This window comes from Epinephelus fuscoguttatus, linkage group LG11 (genome assembly GCF_011397635.1).
Source record: "Epinephelus fuscoguttatus linkage group LG11, E.fuscoguttatus.final_Chr_v1".
Lineage (NCBI taxonomy): Eukaryota > Metazoa > Chordata > Actinopteri > Perciformes > Serranidae > Epinephelus > Epinephelus fuscoguttatus.
Window position 1 is genome coordinate 29,584,561 of NC_064762.1, and position 14,479 is coordinate 29,599,039.

At 39.9% G+C, this 14,479-nt stretch overlaps 1 protein-coding gene across 2 annotated transcripts in view; it reads right to left on the minus strand.

The window, feature by feature from the left end:
* Nucleotides 1-14,479, minus strand: part of si:ch211-243j20.2 (uridine-cytidine kinase-like 1) — a 35,386-nt gene that overhangs the window by 14,289 nt on the left and 6,618 nt on the right. For both annotated transcript variants that reach the window (XR_007450364.1, XM_049589881.1), the window contains exons 3-7: nucleotides 11,537-11,643; nucleotides 10,507-10,677; nucleotides 7,366-7,437; nucleotides 2,781-2,970; nucleotides 2,576-2,637 (exon numbers count right to left, since the gene is read on the minus strand). Coding sequence is in view for 1 of the 2 variants with exons in the window: in XM_049589881.1 (XP_049445838.1) it covers nucleotides 2,576-2,637; nucleotides 2,781-2,970; nucleotides 7,366-7,437; nucleotides 10,507-10,677; nucleotides 11,537-11,643 (602 nt within the window). In the remaining variant the exon portion in view is untranslated. The remainder of the gene's footprint in view (nucleotides 1-2,575; nucleotides 2,638-2,780; nucleotides 2,971-7,365; nucleotides 7,438-10,506; nucleotides 10,678-11,536; nucleotides 11,644-14,479) is intronic.

Sequence of the window (14,479 nt, forward strand, 5' to 3'; positions counted from 1 at the left end):
ATGGTTTGGAACTGGTCCAGAAGTGGATGGCTGACACTACAGTGAGTTGAGGAAAGATGGAGGACAGCTCTCCTGGCTTCATGCGGTCATTAGTATCTAGTATCAGGGCCAGATCAGGGAATAAAAGGGGATAATAAGACGAGAACTCTTGACATGAATTCTGAATGACAAGGTTGACTGAAAAATTGAATCTTTAGTGTCGTTTTCTTCAACCAAATGGCTGACTCTAATTTTCACATGCAGACAACAGCAGGAAAGCCTGACCACCATTTAGCTTGCTCAACCAGCAGAGGGGGGAAATGGTCAGAGACAACATAAGGTTTAACCAAGTGCTCAGACTCCTTTGACCAGATCTGAGGCTGCATTCTTCTCATGAGGTAAAACAATCAAGATTGTGCATACTACCATAAAAGGGTAAAACAACCTTTTCTATCCTCTTCATCTCTATCTATATCTATTTCTATCCTCGACATCCCTCAACTGGGACCCACGGTACGATACCAGTGGAAGTATCATGGTTCTGAGTAGTATCAGGATACCACAGCGAAAATGAGGCAGAGGTGCCTTTTGTCATTTATAAAAAGATAAATCACTTTTCTATAATACATCAGTGATATTTCAATGGAATAAATTACTTATTGACTTATTCATACTTCAAAAACAGCATCAATAAGTGATTAACATAGGGGGGATCAAAATAAAATAAATAAATAAAATAAAAATCAACCAGCCACCCTCCTCCCCTGACAAGTCCCTTCATAAGTAAAGAACAGTCCCTAAAGTGCGGTGAGGTTTGTGGACACAAAGAGAGAAATGTGAACTGCTTGTTTCTCCTCTGATACGCCACATACTGTGTGCCGCCATGGCTCAGCTGTTCAGGTACTTTTGGGCAGTCATGACAACAAGTTATTAACCTGGAGCCGGACTACTTCGTCGTCGGTAAGCCGTTATAATGCGCTGCCGAATTTGACAGGAATACGTATTCCTGTCTGTGTCTGTGACCCCTGTTCAGCCCACAACCAGCGGGATTCGCCGTTTAGTTTCTGCTGCTGGTTGAAATCTGTACTCACACAGCGTGCTGAATGATTTATTTTGCCCACACATTTCGCAGCGGCGTGTCGCCGCTGCTAAATGAATATAGCGGCAACACTGAACTCAGCAAACTGTGCTGACAGTTTCCAGTTGAAGGTGGCCACATGAAGGAGATCAAATTTCAGTAGAGGTGGAAGGGGAGAAGATGTGCATGGTGCACATTATGCTTTTTTACTGGAAAGTTAGTTTAAGTGTTTTTTGGGGTGACCACATGAGACGTAGCAGTGGCAGTCTCAAAGAAAACTAAAACTGTGTCATTGTGGCAACATTTTGGATTTGAAGCAGACGAAAGAGGTGAGCCCAAAAAACAGATGAGGCAACGTGTAAGTACTGCAGCAAAAAGGTCATGGCAAAATAGATGTGCATTACCACCACCGAGTGGACTGGAGTTGCTACACTCTCATTCATGGGCTCTCTTAAAGCTCATTTAAACTCCCTTTACACATGAAAATAGATATGTTCATTTCAAACACTGTTACTGTCACACTAGAGGGCAGAGTCAAAATTTTCTGACAATAGCAAGGCGAAGGTGTAGGAGGTTTATACCTTTTAACAAAGGCAGCATTGTAGACCAGTAAAATACATCACACCATGGGGACAGAGAATTCTTTTCACTATATCACCGATTGGTTTCGTTGCGCCATTTGTAAAACGTCATTTCCATGAGCCTTCAGAAAAGGACAGTAAGGACAGAGGGCTCTGTGTGTGTCCGTATACATATCTAATGTTGAACATAAAGAAGCCATTGGTCTTATTATGTTCCACCCGGGGGCAGCTGCTGAGTTGAGTGTGACACCTTGCGGTAAAATTGTTTGGCTTAATATCAGACTGGTTTGAAAACATTTACTCTGGCCCAACCCTAGTAGACTTTCTTTTACATTTAGAAATTTGTCAGTTATACTTGTATGATGTGATCAGGAAATGAGTAGTTTATTATACTCGTTATAAATTTGAAGGACAAGCAAACCAACAGACTGACCCTCAAAGCACCACAGGCCATGTTCACACTATCTCACAGCTTCACGCACTCTTCAAACAGCCATTGTTCTTTCTTACTTAAGTTAAAGTGGCTGTTTTGAGGCCGGATGGTGGGCTTTCTAAACCTTTGGAAACTTGAGCTCCTTAGAAGACACTTCTGATCTATGGCATCTAAAAAACTGCAGCCAAATGTGTAGCAGCGGTTATTATTTTGATCATTCTGAAGCCCATTAGCTGTGTTATTGAGGAAATGGCTGTTTAAACTGCTCTTCCCTCATAGCAGCTGCAACTGCAGATTATAGAAAAGACACAGTAATAACGGCTATCAGCACAGCATGCAGTCGAGGTAGCACTTTTTCTACAAAAAACCCCCTCACAGACTGAACAAAGACTTTCAATCTATAAGGGTGGAAATAACCAAGACAACCCAAATGTTCAGCTGAATCAGTATAATTCTGTTCAGGGCCCAACAAACAACAAAAAGAAACTGTTGAGCAATCTTTACCTTCTCCAGCTGGCTGTGAACATGCTGAACAATCAAATCCAGTGCTACAAAGTTTTCTCCACCTGCAAATAAGTTTAAGACACAAAGGACAAGAATTTAACGCTAAAGTTTAACCAAACCTGCCAAATAAAGTATCACAAGTATCAAGGAACATGTAACGGTTGTACATATTGAAAAGTAATTATTAAACCAAATTTCCACTGACCTCTGGGTACCACAATGTCAGCAGACTGCACAGTGGGCTCAATGTACTGCTCGAACGCTGGCTTTACAAACTTATTGTACTGTTTGATGATGCCGCTGATGTCCCGCCCACGCTGTGAGATGTCCCTCTTCAGCCTCCGTATCAGGCGGATGTCAGAATCTGTGTCCACAAACACCTTCATGTCCAGCAGCTGGCAGATCAAAAGGGAAAGGAGAGAAATCAGCCTAATTAATATGTGATTTATTTTTTCTACTGCATTTCTATGTCTTGAACAGAATTACTGTGATTTTCCTGTTTCCCAGAATGCACTGAGTGCCAGCATAAAGGATATACTGTAGTGGTGCAAACACATGTAGAGTCTAATATAAAGGAATACAATGGATCTAAAATAATGCTAAATCTTTACAATGTTTTACAATGTTCCCCTCTTTTGTTTTCAATCCAAAGTTTTAGAAATTGAACCATGACCAACCACAGAGGTGGCAAATTAAATACTTGACATACTGTATCTCTACATAGGGAGTGGGTCTTCGTTAATGGAGATCGCCATGTTGCATGCTGTTTCTGAAATAACCCAGAATGGACAAACCAAAAATTGGCTCCTTTATTAGTTTTGGAAAAGAAGAGACCCTTGTGGATACTTCGGCTTTCAGTGAAAACCTTCTAAACGTCTGGAGCTTATTGTAGTAAAAAGGTGACCACACATCAGCATGTGTTGGACAAACACTGGCAGTGACATGCCAAACTGTGTCCAAAATACCAGGCGTAGAGTGAAACTGCAGAACCTCCCGAACAATGAACACTGAAGTAAATCTTGCCAGAAGTTTTAGCTTGTTGCAATCTGCAATTCACCGCTAGACACAACCAAATCCTCCTAAATCTTACACACTTCACCTTTAGAAATACGCGTAATTAAGGTGGGGCCACATCCAAGACGGCGACGGAGGAATTACCAAACTTGAGGCTTCAAAACTAGTCCAAACCAGTGAGTGACATCAGCGTACCTTCGTCCATTAATTTAAATAGTTTGTTTAAATAGTTTTGTTTTGGCCAACCAACTATCCAAAACCCAAAGATATTAAATGTACAACCGTAGAAAACCAGCCAATGTTCAGACTGAGAAGCTCAGCCAGAGGATTATAAAAGTATTGGCAGTTAATTTTCTGCTGATTAACTCACTAACTGTTTCAGCACCGAACCCGAGTATAAAAAGTATGTGGTTTGTACAAACAGTATAAGGAGGGAGGAACAAGTGGCAGACTGAAAACTGTGCCAGCTTCATCTTTTAGTTTTGTCAAAATGCCACAGCCTGCTTTGCTGCACACTGAAAGTCACAGTGGAAAAACAATTTTGAGTTGCCCCTGTGATTTGACATTTTTATAGCTGAAATGTGACGTCGGGTCGGGACATGTCGAGGAAGTCAAAAGCATAAAAAACTGAGAGGACATTAGTTATCACTGTCACTTTAAAGAGAAAGTCAGCTCCATTAAACCGAACTTCAACTCAGCAAAACCAGGAAAAAATCAATGAGCCAGCATCACAATAGAAGCGAAACAACAAAAAAGGCAACAGCCTTGCTCACCAGAAGAGCTATTGATGACAACTGAAATAAAAAGAAGTTTGTGAGTGATTTAGACGAGGAGGACAGTAGGGGTCCAGGAATAACTCAGTTGTACAACAAGCCGGTGGCTTCTGTCTGCTGTAAATCTGACAAACTGACCAACCAAAAGACGGCATGTTGCTGGATAAGCACGGCTGTCAGCCTATAGGGGGAATGACGAGTGGATGGTTCCCAAAGGTTAGAGAGCATGGCTGTGGCTGTAGATCATTTTCTAACCTGCTCCAACAGGAAGGCAATCTGTTTCTTTATGCTGCAACGGTGAAACTGAAGACATAGCTTTCATTAAAGTTACAGGTGAAGCTCTTTTTATACAAACATTTTTCATCTGTTTCTTTATTTGACAAGAATTTTTAAGCAATCTAGTTATCAAAGAATACAACAAACGTTTTCAAATATACCAGTGGGTCCCTGTGTTTGTTGATACCGGCAATAAAGACAACCTTACAAAAGCTTTAGCCCCATCTGTTTCCTGTCTGAAAAAAAAAAAAAAAAGTCTTTGAGTTAATGGCAATAGTTTACTGTACTTGTACATCATTTCCAAATCATTTCCTTGAAAGTTTCCTGTAAAATTATGTGTTACTTATTATAAAGCAAATATAGATTGCAGGTAACCTAAATATCAAATGTGAATTTTGTCAACAGGTTTAAAGTGAGCTGTTCTTTTGAAGAACAGCCCATTTACACTAGTGTCAAATAAGTTTCTTCCAGGAAACTATCACTACTACTTTAATTTTTACCCACTGCCTGTGCACACATACCTGGTAAATATGATATGATTATATTACATAACATTTCCAAACAGTATGAATTAATCAGAATCACCTAAACACACCATTAACAGACCGTGTTGTGAATTAGATTGGGAGACGCTAAGTGTTTCATCTAGATTAATTTAGAGAGGCATTTTACCTGCATTTTTTAATAAATGAGACGAGGCTTTGCTGGCTATCTTCAGAAATGAGGATGCAGCTTTGGGAAGAAGTCATTTTAATAGACTTTTACAGTGATGTTGTTACCAAAATACATCTTTATGTCTGTGTGCATGGCTTACATTAAACCAAAAAAGAGATCCAAACAAATGTTATTCATGTTTGTAGTATGCTGGAGTGCGTGATATGTAAAATACCAGATTGTTACTTTAAATAAGAGAACATTTATACAAGCGATATCAGATAACAGACAGAAATACCATCTTTTTGGCTCTACGGGGAAACTCAGCAACTGCCCATCTGACTTAATGCAGAAGTCTGTGGTATAGGTTGGCAGTCTGAAAAGCATCCGAAGCACTCTGTCGGTAAAAAACCTTTACTAATAAGCTAAATAAATGACCGTGTTTTGACTTAAACATTGTACATTCTACATCAAGTTAGTTGGGCACTCACTGTTGTTACTGTTATTAAACTACTTGCCTTATCTTTGAGGAGCACCTAATTTTTTTTAAACCAACACCTTGTTTCTTAATCCAAAACAGTACTGCCTATTTGTTTTTCTTTACATATACATATGTACTATTGGCTGGACTGCATTATGGGAAATGTAGGATCCAGTGTTTTAGAAGCTTGACCAATATCAGGCTCTGAAAGTCAGGATATGCTGGCCTCTGCTGACTCTGACTGACCTTTTTTTTTTTTACACAGTACAATAGTAATTCTTCAGAATACCCCTTTAAATGCTTGTACATAAATCAATCTACTTCAAGACACTGATGCAAAAATCCTGTAAATCCAATTTTGCCTGAAGTGGGACTACTTGCATGAAATAGATGGACTGCCTGCAATAGCGTGATAACAACAGAAAATATTAAAGGGATGGGCCATTTTGGTATTAATAGTGTTATAAAATCTGCACTGGATAACAAATTTCTTATCTTCTATTAGTTCATATATTATATACATATATCGTCACATCACCCAATCCAAGCAGCATGTGTGTCTGTGCACAGCTTCTCAGTTTCTCAAACCAAACCTCTACATTAGCATATCAGATTTGCAGCTATAATTGACTTCAATTACAAGAACGGACACAAAAGACGATTAATCACTGTGGACAACGGCTGTTATTAACTGAATCAGAGGGTAATCAACTACACAGCCTGGTCTCAAGGGAGGCTGCGTACCTTATCACCACGCTCCAGCTCACACACACACAATTAATTTCCTCCTCATAAACCAGGTCTCCTCTTCACACGCACACAGACATGGATGTAAATCCCAGCTGAATATTTTGCTTTTTAGTATAGCTGTTAATACCAATAGTGTAAAAATAAAATAAATAATACATAAAAACCCACAATACATAATACCCACAGAACTATAAAATGTTATTACTCATTTAATACTAGTAAAGAACTCCTTGCATTAAATTGTGATTAACTAAAAACTGAATGGATTTTCAATACTCAAATAAAATGTCATCTTATGTGGACATCTCTGTAGTCATGATTCGAGAGGAAAGCTGACTGATTGGTATTTGATATTTAATAAAAAAGCCAATACCAGCCTCAATCCTCCGTGTCACCACTGCACATATGAAATATTTCACCACTCCGATAAATTAGCTGATTTAATGTCCCAACTCAGAATCAGATGATTTAGTTCACTATTAATCAGCCTGCTGGTCGTCTCTCAACTGACAGATCCATTAATCAGGTCTGGCACTGAGAACAGAGGGGGAAGAAGACAAGAAAATATCCAAAATGTTTTGGTAGCACAGCATCCAATAAAACCAGTGTTGGAACTTATTTGAGAAGTCTGCTTGTGTTGTGCATTAATGGCTTAAAGGTGTCTTAAAAAAATGTCAGACTTGAGGGTCAGCCGTCTGTTGATCAGTGCTGCTACTGTATGTTTTTAATAATGAGGCACTGGAGGTGTGAAAGAGTTTGGGCGTGTATGAGTTAAAAACAATATGACAAGAACAAACAATGAGTGACAACTTCCCTTGTAATATGAGAGAGGTTGTTCTTACCTTGAGCAGCTCCTTGTTTGCAAACGCCAGAATGCCCTCAAAGATGACAACATTGGCCCCGTACACTGTTTTCTGTCAAGAGGAACAAATAAAAGGATGCACATTTTCACACACATGCGCATAGGTACAGTATGTTGAAATTGTTAATGGCTGCTGTAATCATGTCTCCTGTCCCCGAAGCGAGCATCTGGTGGCTGGACCTTTGGCTATGGTTATTATTTTTTGCACTTTGAGCACTCTTCTTTTTGTGCACCAATGTTCTGAATAAGTTGACTTTTTTGGCATCGATCTCAGCCTGTGTACCTTTTTTTGTGGCTGTCCAGCCCAGTTGTATTGGTGTGCAGGTATTTCGTCTGCCATCCTTTCACTGACACACAAACACAATCTCAACACATGTTCACGTTCTTCACTGTTATAGGATAAACCTCATTGTGAAGCTGCTTTACTACCAAGGAAAACATGTATGTGTGTGTGTGTGTGTGTGTGTGTGTATGTGTGTGTGTGCGTGCGAGTGAGAGAGCGCAAGAGAGATTAATCACTCTCTCAATCAAAGACAAAATGGTGCTGAGTATGTCACAATCCTATTACCTTCCTCTGACCAGCTTCATGCTAAAGTCAATGGACTGGACACTCTGCTATTGATTTCTTTAGAAAGAAAGAGCAAGAGAACCAGAGAGAAGAAACAAAGAGAGAGAGAGAGTCCAGGCGAGTTTGTGTGTGAACAGCAGAATGTGAATTCTAAAGAAACAGACGAGTGTTTATCGATTTGTTCATTTCCCTGTTCTTTGCTAAGAGATGATTTACTGGGTCTTTAACATGTTTAAGTGTGTGTGCCTAAGAAAAAGAGAGAGAAAGAAAAAGGTGACCTCCAGTTTTACCAGCGAAGAAGAAGAAGCAAGGAAACTCAGCTGTGACCTCTCCTTCATCCATCTAAGTGATAGGAAAACACACACCGTATACAGCCTGGAGCTGGCCAGCCCCTGCAGTCCTCTGCACCCTCGGGATCTGAGGCTTAATTACATTCACCCCGGTACAAAAGGTACATAAAATGATTTCAGACTCACGAGTCGTGATAGGCGATTTTCCCATGTGGTGTTGTGCCTTTCAGCCATGAAATTACATTGCAAAGAAATAGAGAGGAGATGTCAGAGTGCTACACTGCCAGATTGATTCTTTACAATGCTTTCGGGAGGGGATTCGTGCTCTTTGCTTGGGTTAATGTCCTGTACACTAAATCCTTAATAATTAGCTAATTAGCAGGGATCTCAATTGGCATCAGCTCAAATGGCTAATACATCCCTTGGGGTGTTCAGTGATTTGTAACTACAATGGTAATTTATCCTGTAAATTACAAAAAACAGAAAAAGAAAAACTCTAATGCTTTTATTTTGGTGAAGAGAGATTATCCTCTACAAACTCAAGTGAAGTGGGAGGTCCCAGTTCTTTCACCACGACGGCAGCACTGGTGATATCACAACAATTCAGATTAGATGATCAATTCTGCTCCAATTGATAAAGAATCAGCTAATAATTACTTTATACATGATTAATGATGCCCTCTAGACCTGTTTTACAGGGTTCCCATTCTTTTCTAGAGATCGTTTTCCAGGACATTTTCAAAGATGATCTAGCTGATGGCTGACAGGGATCACGCCATAAACTAATATGTTCCACATTATGGAGGTCTGATAGCCGTTAGCAGCTAACTCAGAAGAGGAACAGCAGCTGAAAATGTCCACAAACTGGGTAAACAATGAGGTCTGGAAGCTCAGCCACCATGTAACAGGGACAGTAAATAATTATTATTGCCATGTTAATGCCATTGTTATTGTTTAGAAAGTGTGGCAAACACTTATGTCATATGTCACACAAGAGGCTGACGCTATTGTGTTACACGTCACGCCCATCACACTTCTTTTGCTTCCGCAACGCTGGCTGTGTAAAATCAGACACTAGAGTAGAGTGATGCTGCCATTGTTTGGTTCTGTGTATATATGCAAAGGCTGTATAGAAAAGGGACTTCGTAGCAGCCCTATAGTGTGATGTTGGTGTAAAAACGGCTTTTAACTATGCACATTTTCTTTAATTCTAAAGTTGAACTGTTGGCCACACACGCACTAGAGACTTAAAGTTTCCACATTACACTTGTGCAAGTTGCATTTCAGACCATGATTGGCTTCAAAAGTATCATTTTAATGTCACAAATCACGCTCGTATGTAGAAGTGTCAAACTCAGTGATTTAAAGTGAGAACAGACTAACTTTCCCACTTCAGCAGCTGAATGTCGAAACAGCCTTTCCATTGTCAAACTCTGCATATACATCATTCTGCCCAGTGAAGGTCAAACATCCAAGAATACATTTCTCAGCAGAAGGGTACTGTAATTCGTCATCCTTATGATTGTTAAATTTAGACATTTTAATTTAGACTTCTTACCACAAACACAGTGATTTTTATAACATTTACAAACAAAGTAAAAATAGCAGACCACATAGGTAGTGTACAACTAGAGTTAGGCTTCCTGAAGAAATTCTTATGTGTGACTACTAAAGCAGAAAAGAAAATTCATCAATAAGAAACTAAGAAGTGCTCATGCTGCAGTTTGCAGGGGAAACAAGGGAAACACACTATGTTGACTGCTGAAAGAGTAAGAGGTGAGGGACATTAATAAAGGTGAGATAACATTGTTTTTATAAGTATTTCTCTTGGTCACAGCTTACACTTACGGTTGTAATTTCAGTCTTAAAAATCCAAATGTTTACAATCTCCTTTTAAGGGAACGACCGACAGTGACTGTTACCAGGATGCAAACAAGACATCAAAAAATACTTAAAAATATGTGATGTTTATCTCAGACTCCACCGTCTCCAACACTGATTAAACATGCTAAATTGGCTGAAAAAAGCCAACTTTTACCAACAGTGCGGGACACACTGTAAAAACTAGGGAGACAGCCCAACACTGGCCGACTGCCGGCATGTTGCGTCAGGACTCTTCGTCCAAACCATAATGACAATCAGCTAATAAGTGTCACGTATACCCAGTTGCAACCTTAGTGTAAACAGTGTCAATTAATATGACAAATCCCAACTAAATTTTTTTTAGTAAAACTGTAAGTTGCAAAGACCAACAGTTTCTTACCCATTCTTTGCGTCTGCAGTGAGATGTGAAGTCGTACACCGGGACTTTAATGCTTTTTCCTTTCTTCAGCTTCCTGAGGACAGTGACCAGCAGCTCAAAGTCGAAGGCATCGGGATGGTCAAAGTTATACTCATTTTTGGCTGCCAGCTCCTGCTCTTCTTTATTTAAAACCTGACACACAAACACAACAACAGATCAAAACACAAAGTTCAGCAGCACTGAGGATATTGATCTTTTCATTTAATCTCTTTCTAGTGATATTCAATATTATAAGGTTGCTGGTCAGTGGGCTGCAAAAGTTTATATCTGCTAAGATGCTGCAAATCCAGCCACAGACATTCTGTTGCATTGGATATCAACTCTCCTTCTCTTTGTATTTGTCTTGTTGCCTTTTACTCTCATGAATCAATGGTGCAAATTCCATGAAAGGATCAGTAAACCACAATTCAAGACACCACATTCTGTATAAAGGTCTCCATCTTTTAAGTGTAAGCAACAATTCTGTAAGCAGCCATTTTTAAATATATGACATCAGAAATGGACCTAATCCTCACGGTAAAGCATCAGAGTGGAGTTTTCCTTTAAAATAAACCACTCCCACTTATTTTATTCACTAATGTTAAACTGACAAAGACTGCAAGAGCTAGAGCCAGTTAATAGAGACATGCAGACATAATGGACTGTAGGACTGTTTGAGTAAAGCAAACAATCGACCTCTGGTCTCAGAGGAGAGGGGGTGTAATTGATATAAACTATTGCGGTCAGTTGGTTATCACTCAGGAGCTTTTACTTATGCTGAAATCAGCAGTAATGCCTTTGGGTTAGGAAAGAGAGGCTGTTTGAATTTACATCAATTTAATATTTCATCTACACTAAGGGGTTATTGTTTTGCATTTAAAAGCTAATTAATTATTGTGTAAACACTGGGCCTAACATGCTGAGCAAATTAGCTGAAATGACCGCTAAAACACTATTAATCAAAGTTCTTATTTATATTTTAAATCACACTGCTGTTAACTGGATTTCATACCTTGTAGAAGGAGTCCATGGAGAGCAGAACCACCCAGGGAACGTCCAGCGCTTCAATTATCTTATTGGCTACTGTGGTTTTACCTGAAGCACTTCCTCCGCACAGACCTACAGGAGGAAAACACAAAGAACCACAACACGGTTACCAATAAAGACTGGCTGACATATTTAAATTACTGCAAAGTACATTACTGCCAGATTCATTCTTGTTTAGCGTATCACCTTACTATATTTGCGTTTTTTTTCTGCCTTCTCTTTATTTGTCTTATGTGATAGTAAACCGAATATATTTGACCGTTTGTCGGACAATATGTGTTATCTGACAACATCACCTTGGGCTTCAGGAAACTGTGATAGGCACTGGTGTGTGGACCAAAGGGTGAGTTGATTAAATGACAATAAAATTTGCAGATTAATCAATAAATGAAAATGAAAATGTTTGCTGCAGCCCTACTTGATGGAGACCCTTTCTGCCTACCCACATCTTACAGTGAGAGGTTATTGTCTCAGTCTTTAAAAAGCTCCTCCAGAGCAACAGAATACACTTTACAACTATTTTCACAGGCTAAGTAGAACTAAACATGACCGGTAAACTGATCTAGGTGTGGCCTTTTATCACTTGATATATATGTTGATACACATATACAGTGTATGCTTTAAGGTGATATATGGAAAAGTATGATCTGGTTGCCAACTGTTATCCTATTCTCCTTTACAAGATACAGAGTGAATTGATCACACAGTGTGACTGCACTCTCACTGATCTCATTGACCATTTAGTGTTTCTGCTGTGAGTTGGTGAGTTTGTTCTCTTTCCCCACACTGCCAGCATTCACAGAAATTTGGTTAGACAGTACAGATTACGAGCTGCAGGCTGATAGTGACAGAGCCAGCGTAGAGCTCAGGTACCCACAGTACCCGACTAACTGCTCTCACAGCACAAAGTGCTTCTACATAAGCGCTGTATACCTGCAGCTGTCAGTCTTGTCATTTCTGCTGCAGCACTGCAGTCGCTCGTGAAGTGAAGTCACTTCAGTTCTGTACACACACACACATGCGCACACACACACACACACACAGTCAGTCAGCTGTGGACTGACTGTGTAAAGGCTGACTAATTTTTCATGTTTCTCCTCTAAATAAACTCTCCTTGCATGGAATCATTCTAACAGCTTTTAAAGAATAGTGTGTAAGTTTTCGGGGGACAGTGTATCACCATCTTGCTCCACCATGTTCCTACAGTAGCCCAGATTGGACAAACCAAACACTAGCTCTAGACAGGGTCATTTACATTTTCATGTTGGCCACCACAGTTATCAGCATCGAAGAAAGACTGATTTGTGACCTAAATCGGTTTTATTCAGTGTTCTTTTGCTTTTTATTACCTGGTCCATTTGTTTTGGAGAGGAAGAGATCTCTGCGGATACTTTGGCTCCTGGTAAAAACCTCCTGAACTATGAACACTGAAGGAATCCCAGCCAGGCAAAGTTTCACCTGGTTCCAACCTTCAATCCTCACTGCTAGATATCACTAAATAACCCTAAATCCTACACACTGTTCCTTTAAAAAGAGATCAGTCATGATGTCATGAATAATCTGGTGCTCATCATTTCATTTTATAGCAACTTGACTGTGTTTTGCGCTGTGTCATATGTATGTTCTAGTTGGGTTATGTGTATTTGTATAAAAACCCATCTAGATCTGGGTATCAAGAATTGTAAACTAACTTAGGGTGGTATGTAGCACTGGTTCTTGCTTTATACAGTCATTTTATACAGTACTGGTATGATTGGCCCACTATCCCAGCAGCTACAACCCATATAGTCTGTGGTGTGGTGGAGTCGAGCAACATGAATTTGATGGATTTGACAGTTCAGCATGCAGAGATACCATCAAAACACTGGAAAGAATGGCTTTACTACATGCCAGTGGCATCTGGTTAAAAAAGATATCAAATGAAGTGTTCTATTGGCATCAGTATGGATACTTTATGAATAGTATGTGTAAATGAACCATGGCAAATTCCCTCTTGCCAGCACCCAGGCTTGAAATGTGTCATCCGGCAGATTTTTGTTGGTTCTAGGGCCATTGCTGAACTAGAGATTGTACTTCTGCACCACAGCTACAAAGACTATTTCTCTCGGACTCAGATCAAACTGTAAAACTAGGCAGTGACGATCAAATATAAACCAAGATTCTGACACTGCGTTGCCTATTTCTCACCTCAAATGTTTCCAAAAATGTATTCTCGCTTACCTTTTAACTGTTACACAGGATTGTTTGTTACCAGCTGGCCACCATATTGTTTTTCAAATGAGCAACACGATGTCACCCACCAGCGGGAGCGTTATTGGTCCGGTACAGTGCATTCCAGAGGTTATAGGTTTTCTACCTCTTGAGAAAAAACAAATACCACAGCCCTTTTCCTCTGTTTTCTTTGATCATGTGGCACTAATATCAAAAGTATTTTCTACTGCATAGACAGACCACTTTTATGAAAAGACCATCTTTCCAGCAGTGAAATACTCAAAATGTTTTAAACGATACTCAGCCCTTATTGTAGCGAAATGGCAAGTATTACTGTCAGAAAAAGGCAGTGTAAATCTCTTTTGTGCTGGAGTTAGAAAGCATCAGTACCACCACTGTGGAGCCCCGTTTTATCTCACTCGACCTCCTGGGTTAAAGACCAAAGCAGCCATCTTTCAGGACAACAATCCTGGGATCTGGGCCAGAACTACATGCTGTCTGGCAAGTAAGGTGAAAAACTGGATGCATTCGCTGCCAAGCGGTTGTGTGTTTGTCGATTTGTGCACCTATGTGTGTGCGCGGGAACAGAAATAGCCTACGGAGCTAACTTCTGCCGTATAAACAACTCTTACTGTAGTGTTGGAATGGGTTTTTTGCCCAGATAAGACCCATCAAGGTCAAAACTGCTGACTGGGAG